Source organism: Girardinichthys multiradiatus, chromosome 3, assembly GCF_021462225.1.
Source record: "Girardinichthys multiradiatus isolate DD_20200921_A chromosome 3, DD_fGirMul_XY1, whole genome shotgun sequence".
NCBI lineage: Eukaryota > Metazoa > Chordata > Actinopteri > Cyprinodontiformes > Goodeidae > Girardinichthys > Girardinichthys multiradiatus.
In genome coordinates, this window is record NC_061796.1 from 19810153 (window position 1) to 19837520 (window position 27368).

The following is a 27368-nucleotide window of genomic DNA, read 5'->3' on the forward strand; positions in this document are numbered from 1 at the left end:
CTGCTCATTTCAGCTGTAAACAGCAGATTGGGATGTCCAGCATTATGTGCCTGTATATGTTTACATGTTGTTATAGCCATTACAATGTACACATATGATGGGCCCTGCTTATGTAACTATTTCTGTTAACTTGGTTTAACTTTCATTCTCTAGTCTCGTCCTTTGACAGATGATAAAGGCTAGTGTGCTACTGTCTGTCTTGTCATTAGAGCTGTTTCATTTGCTGATGTTTACTGATATTAGATATATTTCCCTACCCTTTCGACACTGTGTAAAAACACAGCTGACATTGCTTCTCTTCTTCAGTTAAATACCCAACAATCCTGCGCTGCATCACTATCACGTCACACAACGAAACAATGCCGCATGGCCAACCCCCTCCCCCTCCAGAAACACATATGCAAACGGTAACAAGATGGAAATAAATATTTGTATTCACCCAGTTTTACTGAAGAGACCAATACTCATATGTTAAAAATTGACTAACATAGGCCGATACCAATGTCAATGCTGAAATATTGTGCATCCCTAGTTTTGTTAGCTTCTCCAATGTATTTTGGGTTTTCTTTTTTCAGTAACTCCTGTCCTTTCACATCAGCAGCCTGCAGTTTTAAGATTTATTGCTACAATCTCCCATAATATTTTGCCAATGACACAACTTTACATAATCTGTGGGACATTTCTGCAATGAATCATTCTAATCTCCAAGTAAACCATTCATCCTTTGTTTTTATTGTTTAGCTTAAAGGAGCATTACATGTCAAATAGGAAATTGAAGTGCAACTGAGAGATGGCAAGAAAATTAAAAATGTAACATTTATTAGCTCAGCTTGGAATATATTTAACAACATTCTGCCTCGTTTCCTTTTGCAAACCACACGACCCATGTATTGAGGCCTTAGTCCTCGACTCAGGCTGTCTCGGGATCAAATCCCGGCCCCTTCGACGTTTTGTGCATTCCCTTCCCCAGATCTCTCCACCCTATTTCCTGTCAACCTACTTAAAAAAAAAAAGTTCAAATAATGGTCACTAGTGCCTAAACATAACTTTAATCATAGCAATAGAAACAAAACTCAAGAGCAAAGGGATTTTGACTTCCCATTTTGCAGCAATGTGACCTCAAAACAAAGGTGAGTTGGGTGGGGTTTTTTCTAAGTTAAGCACTACAATTCTCTGCTCATCACTGCATCTGAAGCTGATCTTGTTAGAAAATTAATAAGAAAGGTGGTGATATAAATTATGAATCCAGTGTAAACACAGGCAGCAATAATACTGCATCCCTAAAGGATGTAGAAAAACACCTACTGTGTGGACCAACCTGCCTCACAAATAATTTACAGAGATTCATAAAGACATAATACCATTATGAATGCTAGTTAACCACTTTGCTCCAGTTTCTTTTAATTACATCTAAAGAAAGAAAAAAACAGGAAACCGACACATCAAACATGCGGCTTAAGTAGAACAAAGTGACTTATGTAATTTCCATGCACCGCTCATGTAGTTGGATGAGCGCAGAGGGAATTCTTTCATTTTTCCTCTTTGGTCACACTACAGCTTGATTAGGGGGTGAAGGTGTAGTTCTGTATAAGTAGTTATTGTTGGGATGTGCTCTGCTACTACTGTGTTTCTCAGCCAATGTGGGGAGCAGGGTCCAGCCCCTCTGAGGAACTTAAGGAAGATCTGCTGTGGGCAGCAGTAAAGCAACACAGTAAATCAGAGTTTGTAGGAGTCGCATTGAGCCTGTCAGTGACCCAGCTGAACATGATGCCAAGTGCACCAGCAGGGCTGCTGATAGTCGGAAGGGAAGAGTTAGTTAGATTAGATCCTCCTGAAAGCCTATCAGGTGCCTCTTTAATCAGTGTCAAAGCTGTTTGTGGTATCTGTACATACACTCACTGCCCACTTTATTAAGTACACCTTGCTAGTACTGGGTTGGACCCCCTTTTGCCTTCAGAACTGCCTCAATCCTTCGTGGCATAGATTCAACAAGGTACTGGAAACATTCCTCGGAGAGTTTAATCCATATTGACATGATAGCATCACACAGATGCTGCAGATTTGTCGGTTGCACATCCATGATGCGAATCTCCCGTTCCACCACATCCCAAAGGTGCTCTATTGGACTGAGATCTGGTGACTATGGAGGCCATTTGAGTACAGTGAACTCATTGTCATGTTCAAGAAACCAGTCTGAGATGATTTGTGGTTTATGACATGGCGCGTTATCCTGCTGGAAGTAACCATCAGAAGATGGGTACACTGTGGTCATAAAGGGATGGACATGGTCAGCAACAATACTCAGGTAGGCTGTGGCGTTGACACGATGCTCAATTGGTATTAAGGGGCCCATAGTGTGCCAAGAAAATATCCCCCACACCATTACACCACCACCACCAGCCTGAACCGTTAATACAAGGCAGGATGGATCCATGCTTTCATGTTGTTGACACCAAATTCTGACCCTACCATCCGAATGTCGCAGCAGAAATTGAGACTCATCAGACCAGGCAACGTTTTTCCAATCTTCTATTGTCCAATTTTGGTGAGCCTGTGTGAATTGTAGCCTCAGTTTCCTGTTCTTAGCTGACAGGAGTGGCACCCGGTGTGGTCTTCTGCTGCTGTAGCCCATCCGCCTCAAGGTTCGACGTGTTGTGCGTTCAGAGATGCTCCTCTGCATGCCTTGGTTGTAACGAGTTGTTATTTGAGTTACTGTTGCTTTTCTATCTGCTCGAACCAGTCTGGTCATTCTCCTCTGACCTCTGGCATCAACAAGGCATTTGCACCCACAGAACTGCCGCTCACTGGATATTTTCTCTTTTTTGGACCATTCTTTGTAAACCCTAGAGATGGTACTGCGTGAAAATCCCAGTAGATCAGCAGTTTCTGAAATATTCAGACCAGCCCGTCTGGCACCAACAACCATCTCACGTTCAAAGTCACTTAAATTATCTTTCTTCCCCATCCTGATGCTCGGTTGAACTGCAGCAGATCGTCTTGACCATGTCTACATGCCTAAATGCATTGAGTTGCTGCTTTGTGATTGGCTCATTAGAAATTTGCGTTAACGAGCAATTGGACAGGTGTACCTAAAAAAAACAGTGGCCTGTGTGTGTGTGTGTGTGTGTTTAGGCTTCAGTTGAAGGTTTCCTGGACGTTTCCTGCCTTGCAAAAGCACCTTGAGCTTTTTCATGTTTTATGACATTATAACCATAAATTTCAGTGTGTTTTAATGGGATTTTTTGCAATTAACCAAAGTAGAGCATAATTTTGAAGTGAAGGTTATTTATTGCATGTATTTAAATTGTTTTACAACTGAACATCTAAAAGGTGTCATACATATGAAATCAGCTCTTTTCCCCTTTGTTACCCCAAATAAAATCCAGTGCAAAATTACCCAATTGAGTAAACGGAGTCTACCTGTGTCTAATTTAATCTCAGTATACATACAGCTGTACTGTGGTGGACTTCAGAGAACATCACTGATCAAACAGCATCATAAAGACCACGAAACACAGCAGGTCAGGGATAAAGTTGTGTTTTTTTTTTTGGTTATAAAGCAAAGTCCCACCTTTGAACACCTTACAGAGAAGGTTTAAAGGTGGGATCTTCATCACCCAAGAATGAAAAAAGTATGGCACAACTGCAAACTTACCAGAGCATCAATGAGATAAGCAGCCAAAAGCATGGTCCATGGTAACTCTGGAGGAGCTTCAGAGATCCACAGCTCAGATGGGGAGAATTTGATGACAGGCTAAGTTTTATTTGTGTATTTCACAAATCTGACCTTTTTTGAAAGAGATGGAATAAGAAACCCATTGTTGAAAAAGCCAGAAGTTCCACAAACCATGTTGTGGACACAGCAAACATGTGCAAGAAGGTGCTCTGGTTAGAAGAGTCCATTATGAAACGTCTTGGCCTGCCTGTAAAAATGCATTGCGTTCAGCTAAAACTAACACTGCACCTCAAAATCCCCTCTTCATGCATGGTGATGGCAGCATCATGATGGGGGGATACTTTCCTTCAACCAGAACAGGGAGTCAGTTCAGATTGAATTATACTCATATGAATCATATTTGCCTAAATCCACAAATATGACGTTCAGAGATGCTTGACTGATGTATTGACTCAAAGGGGTTACATACAAATGTGTTGTTCATAATACATTTGGATAATCTTATATAAATTTTCTTCCACTTTGCAATTTTTCACTATGCTTTTTAATCTTTTTAAAATACATTAAAGCTGGTGGTTGTAATGTGACAAAATGTTTGCAAGGTACTGTTGGAACCTCTTATTCAAGCCACGTACAGAGCAAGAAGCTGCCAGAGGCTTTGATAAATTATCTATTAAAGAAAGTAGCGAACATTCACCTATTTAGCTTATAATACATGAAAACTGCTTTTTTATATGCTTTATAAATTCAGCTGAAGATTTTATAATAACCATTTCCTAATTTAGGATCTTAGGAACTGTATTGAAAATTTCACCAGTCCTTGAACTATTGTAGACTAACTGAATAATAGTACAAGCGGTCTCTGTCTTTAGAACCAAAACGAAGCAGGCAAAGGTCAGATCAGGCCACAGAAGAGTCAAAATGATTTTAGTCACAGAAACTAGAGCACACAGTACCCTAAATGGTCAGCAGATGGCAAACCTTTCGTGTTGTACATATATAGCCATCATCATACAAGTACTGTGCTGGCAACTGTATCAGCTGTTTCAGCTTCATCTGGGCAACCATGCATGCAACAGATGACTTGCTTGTATTATTCCTGTCAGAGTATTCCCAGAAAGATAAAAACTGCTCACACATTCATAGTTGTTTTAAGTCACTGACTGCATAAATGGTTCAGGATCCTTTAGTGTGCTCAGTTTTCTGATTTTGCTTGAAACGCTTTAGAAGCTCCTTTCACAGCATGGCAGCTCTGCTCCAGGATGAATATTGTATTTAAGGTTTCCAAGTTCATTATCTGAGCCTGCTGCCCAATTATCACACCTACCTTCATTTGTGTTGCTTCATATTTCGTTCTCACCTGCCCCTTCCTGCACCAGCAGACATGTCCCTGGTCTTGAAGTGACCTATACAAGGACAGCTCTAAAACTTAGAATATTATATATAAGAAAAAGCTTAATATGTTTGTGACTCATTTCAGAAAGTGAAACTTCTATATTATATAGATTCATTACACATAGAGTGAAATATTTCAAGCCTTTTTTTTGTAATTTCAAAATTACCTATAATGAAAACCCAAACTTAGCCTGACCTTTCCTGTGAAATCAAAAAAACTCACTTTAGATATAGTTTTTCATTTGTGCGACAACATTTAATAGTATTTTTTTCTTTCTGGTTGTAAATCATCATTTATTTCCACAATCCTAAAAACAAGCACCCACCGAGAGGTGCCTCGGTGGGTCCTCGTTTGTTTTCGCCTCTTCATTAATCAAATTCCTTCATCAAAAGTGTTTACTTGTATTCTGTACAGCTGCGTTTAAATGCCAAAGCATCATGTGAGAAGACTGCGGGAAAATCCTGAAAACTTTGCCACATCCAGAAGCGCTATGTGAAGAAGGCCAGGCCTGACTGGAAAAGCTTGATGTCATGATTAAAGATCTTCAGCAATCATTTCAAGCAAAGTTATAAAAACTGTATGGTCTGGTCAGTGCTTTACATTTTCCAGCCTAAACGATGCTTCCTGGAGAAGTGGGTGCTGCCATCACCCACTCCTGCTAAAAAATGATTGCCAGGCAGATGGACCTTTTAATGAGCCCGATCTAAACCTGCAGCACAGCGTATACCATCACTGCAGTTTTAGTCAACATCGGAGGGAAGAATGAAGACATAATCTCATTGCTTGGTGTCAGAAAAAGCGAAGTTGCTCCAGTGAGCTAAAGCAGACGTTCAGACAACATGTAGTGCCACTGTACAGCCAAATCACTTTAACTACTTAAAGGTGATATAATCACAATATGTGGTCAGATAGAAACATAGACAGACTGTTATGGCCCCTGTACTGAACATAATACTCCATCCATTTCTTATGATTATATGTGCTGACACAGAAATCATAGCTGATTGGTGCCTTGGACGAATTTTATTTTTTTTTATCTTTTCAGTTTTACTTTAACAATGGCAGTATTCAACCGCTAGATCAGGGAACTGCAACCTGCAGAGCGCAAGTGGGTCTATGGCTCACTTCATATATGAAACGACGAAAGCTGGATTCTTGAGCCTCTTGTGACGTAATTGACCCCAAATTCAATGCAGAGTTAGCTGGAGGCTTTCCTTGCAGCGGAAACCCAGGCTGCACTACCCACCCGTGTGAATGCTGACATTTCCTTTCTGTTTGAGATGTTTACAACATTGAGGCGTGCTTTAAAATATTTAAATCTTTATTATTTGCATGAAACGTTTCCCTCTGATCAATATGAAAGGGATTCTAGTGATACTATCACAACTGTGAGTTTTCACTGGGTGGGGGGAGGCTACTAAAAGTTGCCTGGTGTTTTGAACAGTTCCTGTTTTGGAATGTGCAGCGCGCCGAATGCCCTCTGACACCGCGGGTTTGAACCTGTGACTTGCTGCCAGCGCAGTTTTCACTGGTATGTCCGCTGCTTTGGAAGACAACACGTTGAAGTCGTTCTTCGTTGGCTAACCCAGCTGCGGCACCGGACTGTCATGGATTTCATCTTTTCCATCACGGGCAGCGGTGCCAGAGTTGTCAGAGACGCGATTTCCCAGAGACTGTGGCCGGGACACGGACAGGAGAGCGTCCCCGTTCAGCTGCACGGTGCTGGGACAGCACACGAAGCCAGACACACCCTCCACCACAAGACAGGTCGGTTTGTAATAAGCTAGGCTAGTTGACTGTTGGGACGCCCAGCTGGACAGAAACGATGTTTCATGGAGATGAAATGCAAACTTTCTTTAAATGGTCTAGTTTGGCGACTCTTGCACTGGTTTTCGTCGCTTATCGAACACAGTTTATGGTCACATAAATACAGTTTAAATGTTCTGAAAGTGTAACCAAAACCTCGGCACAGCGCCTGAAGTTAGCGTCTGATTCGATTCGAAAATAAGTTAAAGGGCTATTTCACTTCTTTTAAAGACTCAGGCTTTGAGTGGTCTGGACGCCAGAAATGACCCTCTTTCTTGTGTTTTTACTTTTAAATTATTTATATTCAATGCAGAAAATCATGTCCTTTCTAAGAACTGCAGCTTCCAGAGAGGATGCTATCAAATGTTTTTAACGTAACTGAAAAAGCAACTTTGTTTTGTATTACTGACAGATGGAATAAAGGGTTTTTCGAATCACACACACATATATTGGAATCAGCAGGCAGTCTTGAATATTTCACTTCAGGTTTGACCATTTAAGTGTTTCAGACTTTGAACCTGAGCTGTTCAAAGGTCCAGATCATCTAAAAAACAGAGAAATGACTCGTCACCCCTGCACTTAAAACAAATGGAAAAAACCTTCAGCCCAGTACTTTGTGTCTGCTGGTCAATTCTACGCAAAAACAGCCTGTTGTGCCAGAAATTGAAAAAAAAAGCAGTTCAGTTATGTTTGACATGTTCTTTATATGCTGAAGCATATTTTAATATGCAGCTTTAAGCGTATTCTATTTTCTAGATGTAGGTGTGCAGTTATTGCAGTAGAGGTTGCAGCAGGGTCAAGCAGAAACGTTTAACGGGCCAGTTGTTCAAAGTTTTAAAAGGAATGTACATTAAACACCATGGTTGGTTGAATTAAAAAAGAAAGCGCATAATCTTTGAGTAAAAGGTTTCATGGTGCTGTCTCCTGGATTGGGAAGACAATCTGGGAGGGACTAATTTCTTCCAGTGTGTCTGTGTATTATCAATACCAATAAGTCAGCTTCAGTGCTTTCATTTGATTGTTACTCATTGATTCATTCTGTCACTCTTGTTGTTTTTGCAAGATTACATCAATCCATCGATCGCAGACCCGAATGGGTCAGTTTTTCCCTTGAGTGACTTAGGTCTGCGATCAGCAGGTCATACACTGAAAACTATTCATTATATGCAGTCAATTTTTGGTTGACTACCAAAAACTTTGCAGCAGCCATTAGAATGTACTTTGATACTCTTTAGGGATACTTCTTCGATGGTGAAATGGGTTTAATATTGTATTTCCCTCCATTTCTATTGGATTCACCGCTACTACCTGCGCTGCTTTATGCATTACAGTCCTTGAGGTGGAAAAAAATCAGGAATCCGCATGCCTTCAAGGAAACTGGAAATCTTTATTGGCCATGAAAAGCCTAATTGGTGCATCTCATGGTTTTGTTTTTTTTAATTGGAACCATATTTTTCTGGGCACTAAAAGTATTTTGAATCAAAGTGAATAGCATTACATATGTTGATCAGGTAAAAAAAAATAAAAATCAGAACATTTTGGGAGTTTCACATAACAAAAAAAAAATTTATAAAATTTTGTGGCACTTTTGACTTAAAGATTTTGGCCCATGGAGCAAAAAGTTTGGACACCGCCGCTATAGACCCTGAGGTGGCTTTACCCTAATGTCTTCTTCTCTCCTTCCTTGTTATGTCCCATGCCACATGCCGCATCTTCTACTGTAATACCTATAAAGTATTTTAGCAACAATTATTACAACACCCTGTACTTTAACAAAACAGTACACAATCCTTAAACAATAAAGGTACATAAAACAATGATACAAGAACCTCTTATTGCATTTCAGCAGGTAGAACAGCAGTTTCACTGCGCTGTTGTACTTCATGCCGCTGTTTGGGAAAGGGCTCTGTTGCAGTCACAACGTAGGTCATTTTTACAGAGCTTCTTTTTGGTTAAATCAGCTTAATAATGGGATGAATTAGTCAGTTAATTGAATCCTTTTGTCTGTGTTAATGTTTTGCCTAACACTACTGTGTAAAGGATTGTTAAATTAGTTAGTATATTATAAGTGCGGCTAAGTCCAGTAAACCCTCTGCAGTCTGAGGTGGACCTTGTTAAGTAGCAGCTTAGGTGTCTAGTATTTAAATAGAAATTCAATTGTTCCATGGGAAATAAAGAATAGAATACAATCAGTTCATTTGACAGCGTCTTTGTACTTTTAATAGCATTGTTGCAAAAGCACTAGAGTTAGCCCAAAGGCTATTTTTCATCTCCAGTCCCTGGACATTAGGATAAAATATCAGATATACAAACAACATTTAAAATATGTACATATACAATAGACTACATGCAATAATTAGACAGTGAATCGTATACTACAAAAAGGGGGGGAAAAAACAAAAAATATCAACATGTAATTAAAATATTCAAACCATTGACCGTTCACTCCCGTCTAAGGGGTAGTAAACAAGCTTTTATGTTTGACTTTAGGGATATGAGAGAAACTGCTGCTTTGATTAGACCCGAGATAATTTTTTGACTTTTAAATAAAAACAAAAATTCAATTCATCATATTTTCAGGCGAGAGGATGGCCGAAACAAAAGCAGAAAAAAAACCCTACTAAACTTTTGTTTTTTGCTTGTTAACAGCAATAGTTTGAATAACTATTACAACATATAACAGCAATAGTGAATAACTTAGAGGTACTTAATAAGAGGAAATAATCCAAACTGCAGCTAGATCATTTGATGAGCGATGCAGCACACCATGCTTGTTTCTTACTGTGTCATATGAGGCTCATCAGTGGAGAGGTCATATCAAAAATCATTTGCATCTTCTGCCACCACAAAGGACCACAGCTACATGATGCCAAAGGAGACATGTTACAGTTTTTACCTCACCTAAACGTTTGTCAAATCACTTGGTCTCCCCAGCAGCAGACTGGTGGACTTAATGGTTCCCTTCCATTTTATTGATAGCTAAATAATACAACGGTAAGCCAGAGCCGAGTTCAGGGAGGGGGAAAAAAAATCTTTATTAATCAGTGGGTAGAAGTCCACATGCATGGGCTGCAGCGCCTCTAAACCGTTCTACACATAAGAATTTGAATATTAAATGTAATTTGCAGCTGTTGCAGGTATTTAGAAAGTGACTTCCTGCACAGTGTTTGGCTTTCGCACCGAAAGTTTTTATACATGCTTCCCGGTTTTGTTTCTTATTGCTAAACTGTGGAGATTTTAGGAGGAGACTGCCTGGGTCCCTGTCCTCTGTGACCCGACCCTCCCTCTCCACTTTGTTTTGAGGACGCCTGCCATGTAGCTCTTGGAGCATTCCAAGTATTTCACATCAGCAGTCAGCTCACTTTAACCCGCTCGCCAGCCAATGAACAAGTGCGCAGACCTTCTCACATCAGAAAACATCTCCATGTTAATGAAGACTGGATTATTCCCTCTCTCTTTCTGCTTGCCCTCTCACACTTTTTTGTCTGATGTGACCCATCAGTGCATTTTGTAACTTTGAATCTAAATTAGAGAATATAGCGTTATTGAAATGAAAGGCGTGAAGAACTCATGGTATCTGTGGGAGTATAACACTGAATGCTGTGGACTATTAGTTGCCTTTAATTGGTTGCTGTGAAAACTTGCCAGGATGGGGGGGGGGGGCTGGTGCTGAGCTCAGGCAGATACATTGGGCTTCAGGGCTCCATGGCGGACAGGTTAATTGTTCGATCTAATTAGGACAAAGATTAATCAGATGCATGCTCTGCTGCTCTTAAAAACGCCACTAATGGCAGTGGGATTCATTAGCAGTCCCTGTGCCTGTTGTCTTCTCTCCATCAGCAGGGGAGAAGTCGGGGGCAGTTTGAGACCGTAGAATCCTGCCCCCTCACAGGGAACAAATGAGACCAGCTAGATGAGAAGTCGGGTAGCAGAAGTTAAAAAGGACGTTACAGACAAGGTTGGGCACAGAGCTGGGTAAATGAAGTATGCATTGACCTAATGTATTCTGGCGCTGCTTCACTGTAATGTTTCACTGTATTCTCATTTTTATGCAGAGGATCAAAATGCTGCAAATTGTGCAAAGTTTGCATGATTAAGCAAAAAGTTAAATCTTAAAGGAGCTTATAAAGCTTTTTGCAAATTTATAGAGGGTCAGCCTTAGGCTTTTTGTAAATTTATCAGGAGCAAATGTCAAATGCTAAGGTCGGTTGGAAAAGACGGGACCTGATAAGAGGCAGAAATACTAGTGCATAATTCCTTTTACCCGCAGCCTGCAGCTCTATATGTCGCACACTGAGCTGGAGGCTGATTGGCAACTTCTTGAATGAGATAAAAAGTCATGCAGACACTGTAAATACGGCAAAGTTTCACACCTACAGTCACAAAAACATGAGCTGCTCCACAGCGCGCTGCTGCAGATCAAGCAACGTGAGCCTCTGTCTTGGAAATCCCTAGAAAAAAACACCTAGTAGAGTGTATGCTTAGAATTTACTGTTTGTCTCTCATTTTGGTGAAATCTTGAGATGGGGGGGCTAAAAACCTTCGATCACATTGGTCCTGTTCACTGATATTCCAGTTCATTATGCAGATGAGAATAATAATTTGTTCAGATGGTAAATAACAGAGCTGTCTATCGATATAATTTAATTCCAAATCAGTTGTTGATATAAAACCATTTGTCATTAAAAAGAGTACCATCAGTACACTGCAGTAAAGAGAAACATAAGGTCAAGGTTGAAAACAGGAACTTGTGTGTGTCTGGTTGGATGTTTTTTTTTTTTTTGGACACCTTTTTCTAATAGATGGACACTCATCCGACTATTATCTGCAGATTGACTTGCTTTCTCACAACCTGATAAAATTGCAGACATGTTTTGACGTGTCAGAAAAAAAAATGCTTTTAAATAAATTCGGACATCTCTGGGCTTCCTCTGACTTTTATTTTAAACATTTTGATGATACTGAAAACGGTTAAGTCTTCTTTAAGGGGCAACAGTCTCGACACTGAAGAGTGTTGGTATTCTTGTACTTAGTCTGGTGTGTTGACTGAATGGAAAATGATCAGATTTTTGAGTTTTCGACCAGCCGGTCATCAGTCAAAGAGGATCAAGCTGAAAATTTTGCAGTTCTCTTCACTCACCCATTTCTCTGTTCATCTCTTTCTATTGCTTTTATGTTTATTGTGATATTATTCTCTATGTTCATTTGGTATCCTTGCAGCGCTAGTTAACTAATGCAACCAAATCTGCATTGATTGGATTTTGCCCTGAAAACAAAGTTTTTGTGCAAAAAATGTTTTTTTTATTTTTGATGTTACAGCCTCTTTTGCTCTCGGTCGCCAAGCATTACTTTTGTGTATCCTGCTGGAAAAAAGTGATTGTGTGGTTACGCATACAAGCTGAGAGCATTTCCCCCCCAATACCAGAGGGCGTACAACTATTTGTAGCTGTTCACACTCAACCAAAGGATGACGCAGACTCCACTGCAATTATTAGGATGTTTCAGAAAGTACAATCTGCTGATGCTCTCACTGCTGTAATGGAGCAATGGATGATTTTAATCACATTAATTTACAAACGTCCTTTAACGGTTTGTATTATCGCAAAGTTCGGCCTGAACACCATTACGAAACTCTTCTAGGACCGTTTATGTCTCCATCAAGGGGAGCTGTGGGAACTGTGGACCGGCAGGGACCACCTGTTCTCAGCCCTTAGAACTGTGACCAGAGTTTGAACTCATGATGCATTCAGGACTTCTGAAGCGGGTCCGTGTTGCTGGAGTCCGCAGCATCTCTCTGCCAAAACAAAAAACCCAAAAGTGACAGATTCTCCTAGCGACAGGGTGATGCTTGGTGAAGGTTGTACAGTATGATGGAAGAAGAAAGCTGACAACTACTGTAGACGCGCTCTGAGATACCTGAAAGACTTTGATGTTTGCAAGTTGAATAACGTTACATACTTTATGCCGTAATTACTCGTCTTCAGATATTTCCAAGTTAGCTTTTTTGTTGTTGAAAAGGATTAGACGGCAGGCATATGTGCTGAGTACAGCTGATGTTAAAGGAAGGTAATTAGGACTGAGTGACTTAACCGCTTTTCTTTCATCATCCCTTCCGCACCCTGCCTCAGTAAACATGCAGGTAGTAATTTCCCTCACTGTGAAGGTGCAGAAATCCAAACCACAGTCCTGCCCAGGCCTGGAAGTGATTTTACTTTGAGTGGGATTCTTCACAAAATTATACTAGCTTTGCTACTTGGGAAGTTTCTGTTTGAGCTGTTTTACTTGCAGCCTTTAAAGAAATTGTCATTCAATAGCTTTTCCTTATTTTTAATACTTTCTATATTGTAGATATGTATTGAAGAAATCAAAACAATGAAGCAAAGGTATATAGAATTATGTATCAAACAGAAATTTGTGAAATAACTCAAAAAAATAACTGAAATAACTTTTATATTTTAGATTCTTCAAAACAGGCCTCCCTTTGTTTTGATTATTGCTTTGCACACTCTTGACATTCTCACGATTAGCTTCATGGGGTTGTCACCTGAATGGGTTTCTAACCACTGATGGATGGATGGATGATACAATAATAAAACCAGTTGAAAATGGTCAATATAGTTGTTTAGGAATTGATTAACTGTGTAGACATGTGAGAGAGAAGGTTTCAATCAATTTGGAGTTGTTTGGATACTTGCAGTCCAGTGAACGAGATGTACTTGAATGCACCCCAAAAGTGAAGAGGTATGGAAATCCTCTCTGGGTCAGAGGGACTGGCCACAACAGTATCGGTGTGACAGCAGCTGACTTTTCTCCGGTACCAGTGATGTTTACATTCAGCGTCACGTTGTTTCAGGTGATTAATTTATTTTACCTGCAGAACGGGCTACTTTACGTACCTTATTACTGTTAAAGGATGAATATGCTGACATAAAGTTTTGGTTCTGTCCTTCTTTCTCCCTCCACTGTAGCTGCATGAGAAACCTAAATGTATCCTAATGCAGCTAAAAGATAGCAGAGTTTAGTGATAGCTGGGATTTCTCTCTGCTTTGTTTTGGTGTCACTTTTTAAAGTTTCCCTACAGAACGTTGCATTGCGCACTTAGTTCCGCACCCAACCTTTCTTACATAAGCAAAACCACACTGTATTAGTTTGCCACATGTCTGTATTGAATGTTACCTTTGTAGCACATTATAGAAAGTAATCTCTGTCTGTCTGTCTGTCTGTCTGTCTGTCTGTCTCTCTCTGTCTCTGTGTAAACTTGGTTTAATCACATAATTACATTTACGTGAGGTTTGGAAAATAAAGTAGAGGAAGGAACACAGTGTGAGCCTAAGAAGAGTCTTGTTGAGTCCGATATCAGGCTGTGGTTCACCTCTATTTGGAAACAGAATTCGGACCTCAGCAGCTGTGGTTCCTACATTCCCATCTCTCTTATGCTTTCTTCAGGGATATCGCAACACAAAGCTGTTCGGCCAACTGTCTTGCCTTCACTCTGACCTCTAATCGAATTGTGTGTTTGTTAGGTTGGACATTCAAATCTTGACCACTTTTTAGCATGCTGTGTCCAACTGTCCAGTAGTTGACCACTATGCAGCAACAGGTGGGGGTAGGGCAGCACTTCACTTCTTCTCCATACAGCTAGAGAAACCTCCATTCATTGTGACACTCTCTTCATTATCTCAATTCAAAGACCATAAACCATTGGAGTGGTTTGACTCCAGATGGTATGAGAATTTTGTAGATATTGAAAATTATAGTCATATAACAGAATAATGTATTCTTATAGAAGGCTCAGTAGCATATATAAGATATTTTTCTAAATTTTAAAAGTGGGTAGTAAATGTCCTGGTGGGAACTAATTGACATGTGTCTAACATCATGGTGTAGATTGCATCATTTCATACAAAACTGCAATGGTACAAAATGACCAACTTTTTAAAATCTGTGTGTAGGATGTATTCAGGTAACTGGCCCATGCTAGCCTTATCACCTGATGTCTCTGTCATTACGTCTTTTAGAGCAGTGTTCAGGATTGACAGCTATACTTGAATTCCCAAGATGTCACGGCAAATCAATGTTGTTCAGTTTCTTTTAATGATTCTGATAAATTGTAAAATGTGAAAGAGTTTTGTTGCATAGCAACTGAAAATCCACCAGTGAAGTGTGTTTTTGTGGGGGGGGGGGGGGTTGCAGAAGGAGGGCCTCACCCGGGGTGGGAGTCATGCAAGAACCACCACTGGATGGGGAACAGCTTGTGATCATTCATGAGGGATATAACAATGTAGTCTTATGAAGCCTGAAGAATGTGAGAAAATCATTTCACAAATTGATTTTGCATTTAGTGTTTTCTCAACACACTTTTTCCTGTCATTTGGTTTTTCTTTGGCAGCCACTGTTGTCTGATTTAACAACAACCCAAAATCACAAAGCTTGTCAATGCCTAAAGATCTGACTGACGTACTTTGCCAACAGCAAACACTCGACAGCTGATGGCACTGCTGGTACAAGATGAAGCAGGTGCTTATTAATCCACACTGTTTGAACTGCGTGAGTCAACTAATGGACTAAGCTCTAATTTTATGGGAAGAATTTAGCTTCTCATTGAACAAGAAACCATTGACTGTTCGCTCTGTGGTGTAGTAAACAGGCTTGTATTTTTGACTTTAGGAATATGAGAGAAACTGCAGCTTTGAATGAAGCTGAGCTGATTTTTTTACTTTTAGATAAAAACCAATGTTCACATCTACAAGATGCTGGCATTTAAACTAAAAGGCTCATAAAATTAATGAAATATTTTGCAGATAAAATAACCATTTAATAAATGTATTCATATTTAAACTGCCTGATCTACAGGGGTTGGACAATGAAACTGAAACACCTGGTTTTAGACCACAATAATTTATTAGTATGATGTAGGGCCTCCTTTTGGGGCCAATGCAGCATCAATTTGTCTTGGGAATGACATATACAAGTCCTGCACAGTGGTCAGAGGGATTTTAAGCCATTCTTCTTGCAGGATAGTGGCCAGGTCACTACGTGATACTGGTGGAAGAAAACATTTCCTGACTCGCTCCTCCAAAACACCCCAAAGTGGCTCAATAATATTTAGATCTGGTGACTGTGCAGGCTATGGGAGATGTTCAACTTCACTTTCATGTTCATCAAACCAATCTTTCACCAGTCTTGCTGTGTGTATTGGTGCATTGTCATCCTGATACACGGCACCGCCTTCAGGATACAATGTTTGAACCATTGGATGCACATGGTCCTCAAGAATGGTTCGGTAGTCCTTGGCAGTGACGCGCCCATCTAGCACAAGTATTGGGCCAAGGGAATGCCATGATATCAGAATCAGCTTTATTGCCAAGTTCGTACATACAAACAAGGAATTTGCCTCCAGTACACTTTGCTCTTTTGTTCTGTTTTTGCATTACAGAATATACAAATTTACAATTTACAATGTACAATATACACATATCTAATAAAAAAGGTGCATTTGCAACATCTGTATGCTGTTGTTCTGTACTCTATTGAATGTTCATCAGAGAAACAGGCTGGGGAAAGAAACTGTCTCTGTGGCGGCTGATTTTAGTAAACAGTGCTCTGTAGCGGCGGCCTGAAGGTAAAACTCTAAACAGTTTATATGCAGGGTGTGTGGGGTCAGCAGAGATTTTGGCAGCTCTTTTCTTGACCCTAGACCTGTATAAGTCCTGGATGGAGGGAAAGTCAGCTCTGATTATTCTCTCTGCAATCCTGATTATTTGTTGCAGTCTGGACCTGTCCTGTTTTGTGGATGAGCCAAACCACACTGAGATGGATGAAGACAGGACAGACTGAATGATGGCAGTGAAGAAGATGACCAACAGCTCCTGTGGAAGGTTGAACTTCTTGAGTTGCCTCAGGAAGTACAGTCTCTGCTGGGCCTTCTTTTGAACAGTGTCTATGTGTGAAGACCATCTCAGGTCCTCAGAGATGGTGGTTCCTAAGAACCTGAAGTGGTCCACGGCCGATACAGTGCTGTTGAGGATGGGGAGGGGGGTGTATGGGGTGGTGTTCTCCGAAAGTCCACCACCATTTCCACAGTCTTGAGTGGGTTCAGTTCAAGGTAGTTCTGACCGCACCAGTGTACCAGCCGATCCACCTGCTGTCTGTATGCAGACTCATCACCGTCCTGGATCAGTCCAATGACAGTGGTGTCGTCTGCAAACTTAAGGAGTTTCACAGACGAGTCCGATGAGGTGCAGTCATTTGTGTACAGAGAGAAGAGGAGTGGGGATAGAACACACCCCTGGGGGGCACCAGTACGTATTGACCTGGATCGGGAGAAGATGCTCCCCAGTCTCACCTGCTGCTGTCGGTCCGTCAGGAAGCTGTTGATCCACTGACAGGTGGAGGCTGGGACATTGAGCTGTGTGAGCTTCTGGTGGAGGATGTCTGGTATGATGGTGTTGAAGGCCGAGCTGAAGTCTACAAACAGGATCCTGGCATACGTCCCTGGACGGTCGAGGTGTTGCAGGATGAAGTGTAGACCTAAGTTAACAGCATCATCTGCCGACCTGTTTGCTCGGTAAGCAAATTGCAGAGGTTCCAGCAGGGGGCCTGTGATGTCTTTCAGGTGCTTCAACACCAGCTGCTCATTCAGACGGTTGGCCAGGAGACGACTCTGTTCAGGATGGGTGGAGGGGCTCTTGTAGGCAGTCAGGTTTCTCAGACCAGTCCATACAGCCGAAGTGTCGCCAGTAGAAAGGCTGTTCTTAAGTTTCTCACTGTAGCTTCTCTTAGCTGCTTTTGTCTCTTCTGTTCCTGGCCTGCCTGTACCGCGCCCAATCTCCACTGCTGTGAGCTTCTTCATTTTCCCTGCGCAGATTCCTGAGGTGTGGAGTAAACCATGGCTTATTGTTTTCAAAGGTGCAGAAGGTCTTGGTCTGCACACACATGTCCTCACAGAAACTGATGTATGATGTCACCACATCAGTTAGTTGGTTTAAGTCAGTGGCTGAGGTTTCAAAAACAGTCCAGTCTGTGCATTCAAAGCAGGCCTGTAGCATCTGCTTTGATTCCTCAGTCCACGTCTTAACAGTGTGAACCTTGGGTTTGGAAGCTCTTAGTCTCTGTCTGTAGGTTGGGATGAGGTGGATTAGATAATGATCCGAAAAACCCAGAGCAGCCCTGGTAACAGCATGATATGAGTCCTTTAAAGCTGTGTAACAATGGTCCAGTGTGTTTTTGTCTCTGGTGGGACACTTAATATGCTGTCTGTATTTGGGGAGTTCAGTGGAGAGGTTTGCGCTGTTAAAATCTCCCAGTATTATGATGAAAGAGTCCGTGTATTTTTTCTCCAGGTCTGTAATCAGCTCAGCAAGATGTTTTTCCGCGGCAGAAGTGCAGCCATGCGGTGGAAAATATGAGCCGATTATTATAAATTATTATATTATATGGCAGCCCAAACCATCACCGATCCACCCCCATGCTTCACTCTGGGCATGCAACAGTCTGGGTGGTACGCTTCTTTGGGGCTTCTCCAAACCGTAACTCTCCCGGATGTGGGGAAAACAGTAAAGGTGGACTCATCAGAGAACAATACATGTTTCACATTGTCCACAGCCCAAGATTTGCGCTTCTTGCACCATTGAAACCGACGTTTGGCATTGGCATGAATGACCAAAGGTTTGGCTATAGCAGCCCGGCCGTGTATATTGACCCTGTGGAGCTCCTGATGGACAGTTCTGGTGGAAACAGGAGAGCTGAGGTGCACATTTAATTCTGCCGTGATTTGGGCAGCTGTGGTTTTATATTTTTTGGATACAATCTGGGTTAGCACCCAAACATCCCTTTCAGACAGCTTCCTCTTGCGTCCACAGTTAATCCTGTTGGATGTGGTTCGTCCTTCTTGGTGGTATGCTGACATTACCCTGGATACCGTGGGTCTTGATACATCACAAAGACTTGCTGTTTTGGTCACAGATGCGCCAGCAAGACGTGCACCAACAATTTGTCCTCTTTTGAACTCTGGTATGTCACCCATAATGTTGTGTGCATTTCAATATTTTGAGCAAAACTGTGCTCTTACCCTGCTAATTGAACTTTCACACTCTGCTCTTACTGGTGCAATGTGCAATCATTGAAGACTGGCTACCAGGCTGGTCCAATTTAGCCATGAAACCTCCCACACTAAAATGACAGGTGTTTCAGTTTCATTGTCCAACCCCTGTAAATTGGAAATGTTAAAGAACACTATGCATTGGTTTGAATGCGCTGAGCCGTAGATAGTCAGAGGTGCTTGGTTTAAGGTCAGGTCAGTGAAGTTCTAGGAATGTTTGACATAAATCTTCAGGTCTGGTTTTTTCTTAAATGACCAAACATGAACTTTTCTGTGAGAAAAAGGAGTTCTGTTTTTCCTCTCTGGCTCTCTTGGTGTCTGCTACAGTATGAAGAAAAGAAGAAGAAAAATCCCACTATTTCAAACAGACCGTTCAACATGTCCAGTCTCATCCCTCCTCCTCCACAGTGGTTAGTCATGCAGACAGATTTGAAGAGATGCTGTGTCCGTTTTTTTCCCTTGATCTCAGCAGACTTGTTTAGCTAAATGGAAATAGCTGTGTGTGTTACTGGACCATTACTGTGGTTAGAAAGCAGGAGCATTACATTGCAGACTTTACTGATCCTCCTGTTTTAGCCCTTTAAACAAGTACATTTCCGATGCAGTGCAACAAGACTACTGTAATACACAACTCATAAGGGGATAAATGGTGCTTTTTAGTTTCTCTCAAGTTTCAAGTTTAATAAAAATCAAATGATAGTCAAGAATGTCTGCTTTGATGCATTCGTGTGGTTTATCCTGTATGTCCTTTATTTTCTGCATACAAACCTCGAAGTAACCTCAGCATTACTCTAAGCTTCAGTAATGGAGCAACCAGCCCTGACCTAAAGGTTTCATGTAACATTATGCACAGTATAGTAAACATCCAAATATTTATTTCAATACACATGTTTTTGATGCTCCATGGAGGAGCCATTGCCTGATCTATAAAACACCTAAATAAATTTCATTTTAGAGTTGCGTATTACTCTATTTTGTTGACTGTTGGCAGCTGAAGAAAATTGCTTCATTCAGAGTTTAGGCTGAGAGCTGGCTTGAAATTGTATGCCTACAGCTAATAGCCAGATAGCACAGCAACACAAATTGGCAGATCTTAAAATTCAGCTAATAAACACGTTTATAATACCACTAATAAGAACAGTTAAGTAAATTCATCTAAATCTAAAATTGCACTGCAGTTGGCGACCCAGAGTTTGCGCTTTGTTTTACAGCTCATTACTGGACTCTATATTTCTGGATTTGGTCAGCACGACTGGCTGCTTGTTCAAATCTTGACTTAAGAACAAGGCTGTTTGCTTTTAGCTCAATAAATTCTGATAATGCAGAGTTAGTGTTCCTCAGAGCTGAGGTAATCACTTTCCTGCTATTGATTGGTGCTGTAACCTGAGAGGTTAGTGTTGATGCTGCTGACGAGTACAAGGATTTACTGCCAAAACGCAGTTTTGCAATGCACACCACGCATGTTTTTGACAACCCTTCTCCATAGTTTCCCTTCTTCATGGCTGCTTTCAGTAACGAAGCCAATGCAACTATTATGTGTTTGAAAACAAACATGAATGCTGGTCTTTTTGTGCTTAAGGCAAATTATCATATTGCTGCTTGTTGTCTTGGTAAAGATGAAATAAAACTTTATAAAAGTGAGTGTACATGGTGTAGAAGTGTATAGATAGTATGAAGAAAGGGCTGCTGTTGACTGAGCTGAGTCATAGCAAAATAGAGCTGTGCCAGTCGCACACTTACCTTCATTGTTGACTTGAGGACAGTTGTAACCCAACTGACAAAAACCTTATAGCTAATGATTAGAAAACTCGACTGAATGTGTTTTACGGTGTGAAGGAGGCAACTGTGGCCTTTAACATCATATAAATCCTCCTGTTTGCCTTCAGTGTTTTGCAGAGTGGTTCTATGTGTTTAGAATGCAAAATACATCACATATAAAGTCTGTTTTAATCTTAATTGTGCAGTTAGTTCAGTAGACACCCGTGAGATTCATGTCCGATGACTGAATAAATAAATCAGATTTTTAAAGGAAAACTTCACATGGTCATGATGTTGTTCCTGCTGCTCTGGTTTCCGTGCAGTTTCAGTGTTTACTTTCTTATTACGACCGTCGGTTTTGATTTAGAATAAATATGCTTATGAATTTTATTAAAATAATAGATTAGTAGGCTAGAACATAATGTTATTAAATGTAGAACTGAGAAACTGTACTTGTAATTGTACTTGTAATGATGAAACACCATATACTATAAGCAAAGTAACAAAATTGTAACATTTCTAAAACCAAAAATTTGCTTTGACCACAAGACAAAAATGGGACATAAAGTAAAAAATCAACAATCATTGTTGAAACAATAAAATAATAAAAAACAGAAATTGGTCTGACGATAAAGTATCTCAGAAAAGTGAGTACAACCCTCACATTTTTGTAAATATTTTATATCTTTTCATGAAACAACACTGAAGATATGAAACTTTGATACAATGGAAAGTAGCCATTGTTCAGCTTGTATAACAGTGTAATAAATCTGCTCAACTGGAATTAAAAGCCAAGTTAAAAAGATGGGGTTTTAAAAGGGACTTAAAATAATTTAAGCCTTTCAGCAAGAGGAAGATTGTTCCAGAGCAATAACAGAAAAGGCTATGTCTCCTCGGGTCATAAGATGAGTCCAAGGAACATCTAAAAGCAACAGAAGTTCTGACCTCAAACCTCTCCTTCGAACGTACTTGTGGAGAAGGTCTGTTGGATAACAATTAAAAGCCAAAATTAAACTCCTAAAATCGATCCTGAAATTTACAGGCAACTAGTGCAGGGAGGACAATCTGAGGGTAATGTGCTCACATCGCTTATTACCCGTCGGCAAACGGGCAGCAGCATTTTGGACCAGCTGCAGGCAATGTAGAAGGGAGTTATTCAACCCTGCATAAAGAGAGTTGCAGTGGTCCAGTCTAGAGGTGATAAAAGCACGTATCACGCTTTCGAGGCCATTAGAAGGCAAATAGGGTTTGATTTTGCTGATTAACCTCAAATGATAAAAACTAGACTAGACTACTACACTGACCTGTTTAACAAATTGAAAACGGTTATCAAGAAACGCTCCAAGATTTCTCACATCAGTACAATTAAAAGAACTCAAAAGAACCAATTGCACTGCTGCATCCTGAAAGCAGATCAGCTTTTCCAAAAACAATCATCTCTGTCTTATTTTCATTTAAATGTAAGAAGTTTATCTCCATTCAAGTTTTAATGTCATTTAAACAGTTAACCAGAATCTGTACAGACTGGCCTTGTCTTGTTCTCAACGGGAGAATGCTTTGCAGATCATCTGCTAAACAATGAAAAGATGGGACATATTACCTAAGAATCAACCCCAAATGAAGCATATAAAGTGAAAAAACAATAGGTCCTACAATGGAGCCTTGAGGTACATCACAACTCAAAGGGGCCTCAGAGGAGTAAAACTGACCTAGATTGACAGAAAAACGTCTGCCAGACTTGCAGGAGGAAAACCAATTAAGAACTATGCCCTTAAAACCGACAGACTGCTCCAAATGTGATAGTAAAACATCAGGGTCCGCCATATCAAAAGCAGCAGTCAAATCAAGCAAAATTAAAACAGCAGAATCTCCTGAATCTGCAGTTAAAGCAGATCTTTAAAAACTCTGCGTAGCCCTGTTTCCGTGCTGACATTTTTTAGTAATCCCATGAAGCTCAAGCTGCTCCTGTAGTTGGAGACCAACCACTTTCTTACAAATAGGGTTAAAATATGACAGAACGTTAGGATCCAAGTTGCTCTTTTTAAGAATAGGTTGGACCACAGCATGCTTAAATCTGCTGTTACACAACCTAAAGAAATTGAGGTGTTTATTAAATTAACAATTTAAAAACCTACAGCGCTAAAGACCTCTTTTAATAGTATAGGAATACTGTCACCTGGACAAAATGAAGACCTCAGCGGATAATCAGTGGAAAAATCTTTATTTTTATTCATGAAAGTATTTTTGCTTTCTGCTGGCATTTTCACATTTTATCTTATGCAATAAATTCTTAGAGACTAGAAGACCTCCTTGTCATCACCCTAATCTTGAGCTCCCTCTACTGATTCTCTGTCAGATTCAAGTTGGGACTTTGGCTGCACCCCTCCAGTATAACAGGGTAAACGCTGCTGCAGTGTGAGCACGCTTTCTGGCTCTTGTCAGCATTCTTGTTGCTGAATTTTGTTCTAACTGTAGTGGAGATACATATATATGTTCTTATAAGGTAGAACAGAAAGCAGAGCATTGCACTATTCAGTTCTGGTTGTTCTGAAACAGTCGAACTTTGGCAATGCTGCTCAGATGAATAATTCCCTGTTTTTCTAACATATGTTTGTGATGTATTAAAAAATACATTTTAATTAAATATAACAACTAGATTTTTTTTTAATACCTGATCTGAAAGGTTCATTAACAGTTTTGGAAGTTGCCCTGTGACTTTCTGTCACTAAAGGTCTGTTCACATAACTAAAACTTCATTTTTGTCTTTATTGAGGTTATAAGAAATTCTCCACCAACATTTAATGCCAGTTAAAAAAAAATAGGAGAAATATCCTTATTATTCCTAACTGGCAGAGGTTATTGTGCAACCGTACAGTCACAGGGTTGCCTTGTTAACAGACTTAAATGTGTCATAATGACCCTGGCCGTTCCCTGATTTTACCATCAGATAGTTTTTTTTTGTTTGTGTGATGAAACATAACTTGTTTTCCCCCTAATGGTGGACTCTATCCAAATAAAACAAAAGTTTAACCCAGTGCTACAAGCTCAGACAGTTGGTTAACAGATGTCATTGACACAGCTGAAACAGCTAAAACCTGCAGGTTACTGATAGATTAGAATGCAAACTGGTCTGTTTCTCCGATATCTTTTGAATTTGATCATGTAAATCTTTTACGAATAAATATGACATTTTTGACACATTTTAGTTGTGACTGAAGTTTTAATACCCAGTCCAAAGTCAAGGTTGTTTTTCCGTACTGCTCGACTCCACCAGCGTTTACAGCTGCAGCCACTGTAACAGTAAATCAGAAAAGTTGTTTTGCTTTTTTAAAGGAGCCCAGAGAATGGCATTGATGCCTGTTAATTAACCTCTGTAACTGGTAAAAGTTACTATCTATTCTAGCTGAATTATTTTCTTCTCATAAACTAATTGGCTAATTGCCTCTGGCATGTACTAAACACAATATGTAGAGGTTTTGCTGCATCAGTGCCCCCTCCATATTCAACCCCTAAAGCACAACGGAAAAACCTTACAGTTTTAACATGATGCTTAATGTTAGAAATGACAGATTAAAGACGAAAGGTCGTACGTTCTGACTTTTCCTCTAAAGCAATACATTCTGCTTCTCAATAGTTTCTCAATAGTTTTTTTTCCCTAGTAAAATATTTTCCATTTTAGCAGTTTTATCACCATGGAAACAGTCATGTACATGTTGTGAGAATATTAATGTAACGGTATGTTAGCAAAGACACACATTAGTGCAGATCGGTGTCTGCATTTCAACACTGACAGCTTTGGAGGAGGATCATCTGCACCTGTTAGTAGAGATGCATCCAGCTTATGAGACGGGACGCTGGACGATACAAGGATGAGATGAGATTTTAGCAACATTTTTAAGAAAGGAAGGATACATCATTTTTTCTGCAAATAGAGCAGATGTTTCACAAATCACATACAGGGTTATAAGACAGTATGAAAACGTGCAATAGCAATATCATTTTTGTATATTTTAATGAGGATATCTGTTGCAGTTTACTCAGATTTTCTTCAGTACTATTACTTTCCCATCATTTATCTCCCAGACTTTGACCAGTCTATGTAATATCACTATGCCACAATTTGAGGTGGCCCTGATGTCAAAAATGCATTGAAAATGTTCTTTTCACAAAAAGAAACAAATGTTTTAATCAATTCCCAACTTTAAAGGAATACGATTTACGAATTAGACTCCAATATCAACATCAATTACCACCACATTGTGGACAGCTAAATGTTATTACTGTAGCACTATGACCAGCTGTTATAGCAGACCCAATGAGTGAGTCCATCAACACAACAGGGCAACTCAAGAACTACTTCCTTTCTTTCTTTAAAATAAGACTCATACATAGAAACAAATGGGTCGAGTTTAAAGCACTTCCCTATTCGGTTCTTAAAATTAGGGTTGAAACAATCCGATTAATCGATAATTGAAATAATCATTAATTAATTTAGTAATCGAATAGCCATTAACTGGGAGTATACAGACTTTAAAACATCCCTACATGCCACACTCAGAGCTGTAATTAGGCAAAAATTGTACAATAAATATATACATTTTGCATTTAAAATGAAAAACCTTTGTTTATGTGCTCTATCTAGAACTCCTCTAGTGGCATAGCTTTAGCTTCACCTGGTACAAATTATGTAAAACATCTCCTATGAAGCACCTTTTGCTATCCGAATATCAATTGATTAATCGAAAAAATAATCGACGGATTAATCGTTTTGGAAAATAATCGTTAGTTGCAGCCCTACATATAATAGCCTCATTACAATGAGACACCATCACATGGTGACAGCAACTGGATAGCACTTTGTAAGACAGACGTCTCTTTGGCAAAACATATTGTGGCAATTTGTTAATGCATTACAGCCATTATTGTTGGCCATGGAAGGTAGAAAGGCGGAACAAAAATGGAAAGCCTTTAAACTAACATTTAGTCAAATTCAATTCAGTTTTATTTATATAGCGCCAATTCACAACACATCGTCGTCTCAAGGAACTTCATAAAGGGTTTGGAATGGTGCGGGGTTGTTGGGGACGTTGGATAAACTACCGAGTGTTGGAGTGTTAAAACTGGAAAGGAAGAAGATCTCAAGCCTCGCTGCATCAAATTCTCGTTCGGCTTCATCAACACAGAGGCTCCTAATGTGACTTGCAGATGTACAAAATAATAAAACACTAAATGATTTTTATTAATTGTGCAGGAAAATTTGTCTGCATCAAACTCTGATCAAGTAAAATAATTTCCATTAAATAAATGAAATAAGCCTGTAGAGACTGTTCACTGATGCAATTTTAATTAAAACAGCATCCCCTGCTGTTGAGACCAGAGGGCAGAGCCCAAACATTTAATGCAAGCAAGACAAAGTTTAGCCAATTTGTACTTCGTATAAACTGACGAACAACATTCTGCTCAAGGAAATACGGTCCTGTTTTACCATCGTTTACCCTAAGTGTACTTATCAAAGGAATCTCTAGTGTCGTACCTCAGCATGTGTGGTAACCACATTGATTCTGTTTAAATTACTGGGATTCAGTGTGGAACATTTCCAGTAGGATGATGACAAAAGTTGTTAATTGTTGAGGACAAGCTGTCCTCAGACTGACAGAGTTTCAGGTTATTCTCTCATTTATTGTGTCAGTTGTCATCACAAAGAAAACAAAATGAGCTGCCACTATCTTCCCAATGTCTCATCCGAGTTAGGGTTAGGGATCAGATATTATCACAGAAAATTTAATCTTTTAGGTTTTATAAAAAGGAAAAAACTATTCTGTAATATGACCAGTGAATCAATGAAGTGGATGCAAGATCACATGCTCACTCTGGGTCTGTCTGTGCAAAAAAGGGGGAACAGACTGGGGAACTATTCACAGATGGTTACATGATTGATTTTTGAGTTTCTGACCAGTTAAGCATCACCGGACTTCAATCATAGTTTATCGATGCATAGCTAATCCAAAGATCAAATACTCCTAAGTTAAGGTCCTTTCTGTCTAATAAGCACGTGACATTTGTTTGAGCATGTTATCGTGATGCAGCACAGGATTGTGGGATGTTTAACTGAAGCAGAGGCAATGTCAGCAGTGTTGTTGTTTTTCCAAAGTGTCGAAGGAGTAGGGAAATATATAAAATATTGGTTATTAGCCATAAGAGAAATATTGATATTGGCCCAAATTTTAATATCGAAGCATTCCTTCTTGTTTTCATTACATTATTATAAAAATCAACTTTTCTGCCTGTAAATGATTTTATAAACTTATTTCTGAGAAAAAGTGTGAACAAGGTAAGCAATGAACACAATTGGGCTGTGATTAGTTGACAAGTGAATAGTGCGAATGAGTGGACAGGGCCGATCCAGTGGCTCCCTTTCTGACATGGATATTCCCCTACACACACCGAAACTGCAACTCCACAGTTTTATAATAAAAGCGGAATGCTGCTCTTTGTGGGCTGACACAGTAAAATAGAGCTGAGTAGTACTAAAGATGTTGGCAAACGGTAGTTTCCTGTCTCACTGTGTCTCCCTGTGTTTCAGTAGACAGCTCCACCACACCTTTGCTCACTACAAGGGATATGCGGCAGCT

General features: G+C 39.9%; 1 protein-coding gene across 3 annotated transcripts in view; it reads left to right on the top strand.

The window, feature by feature from the left end:
- The window catches only part of oxr1a (oxidation resistance 1a), a 240598-nt gene that overhangs the window by 145326 nt on the left and 67904 nt on the right, over nucleotides 1-27368 (top strand). Inside the window, exon 1 of one of the 3 annotated variants that reach the window (XM_047356477.1) lies at nucleotides 6311-6839. The exons of the other annotated variants lie outside the window; for them this stretch is intronic. Within the exon in view, the coding sequence (XP_047212433.1) occupies nucleotides 6680-6839 (160 nt within the window). The 5' untranslated portion in view covers nucleotides 6311-6679. Of the gene's footprint in view, nucleotides 1-6310; nucleotides 6840-27368 lie in introns of those variants that run through there. 3 annotated transcript variants of the gene reach the window in all.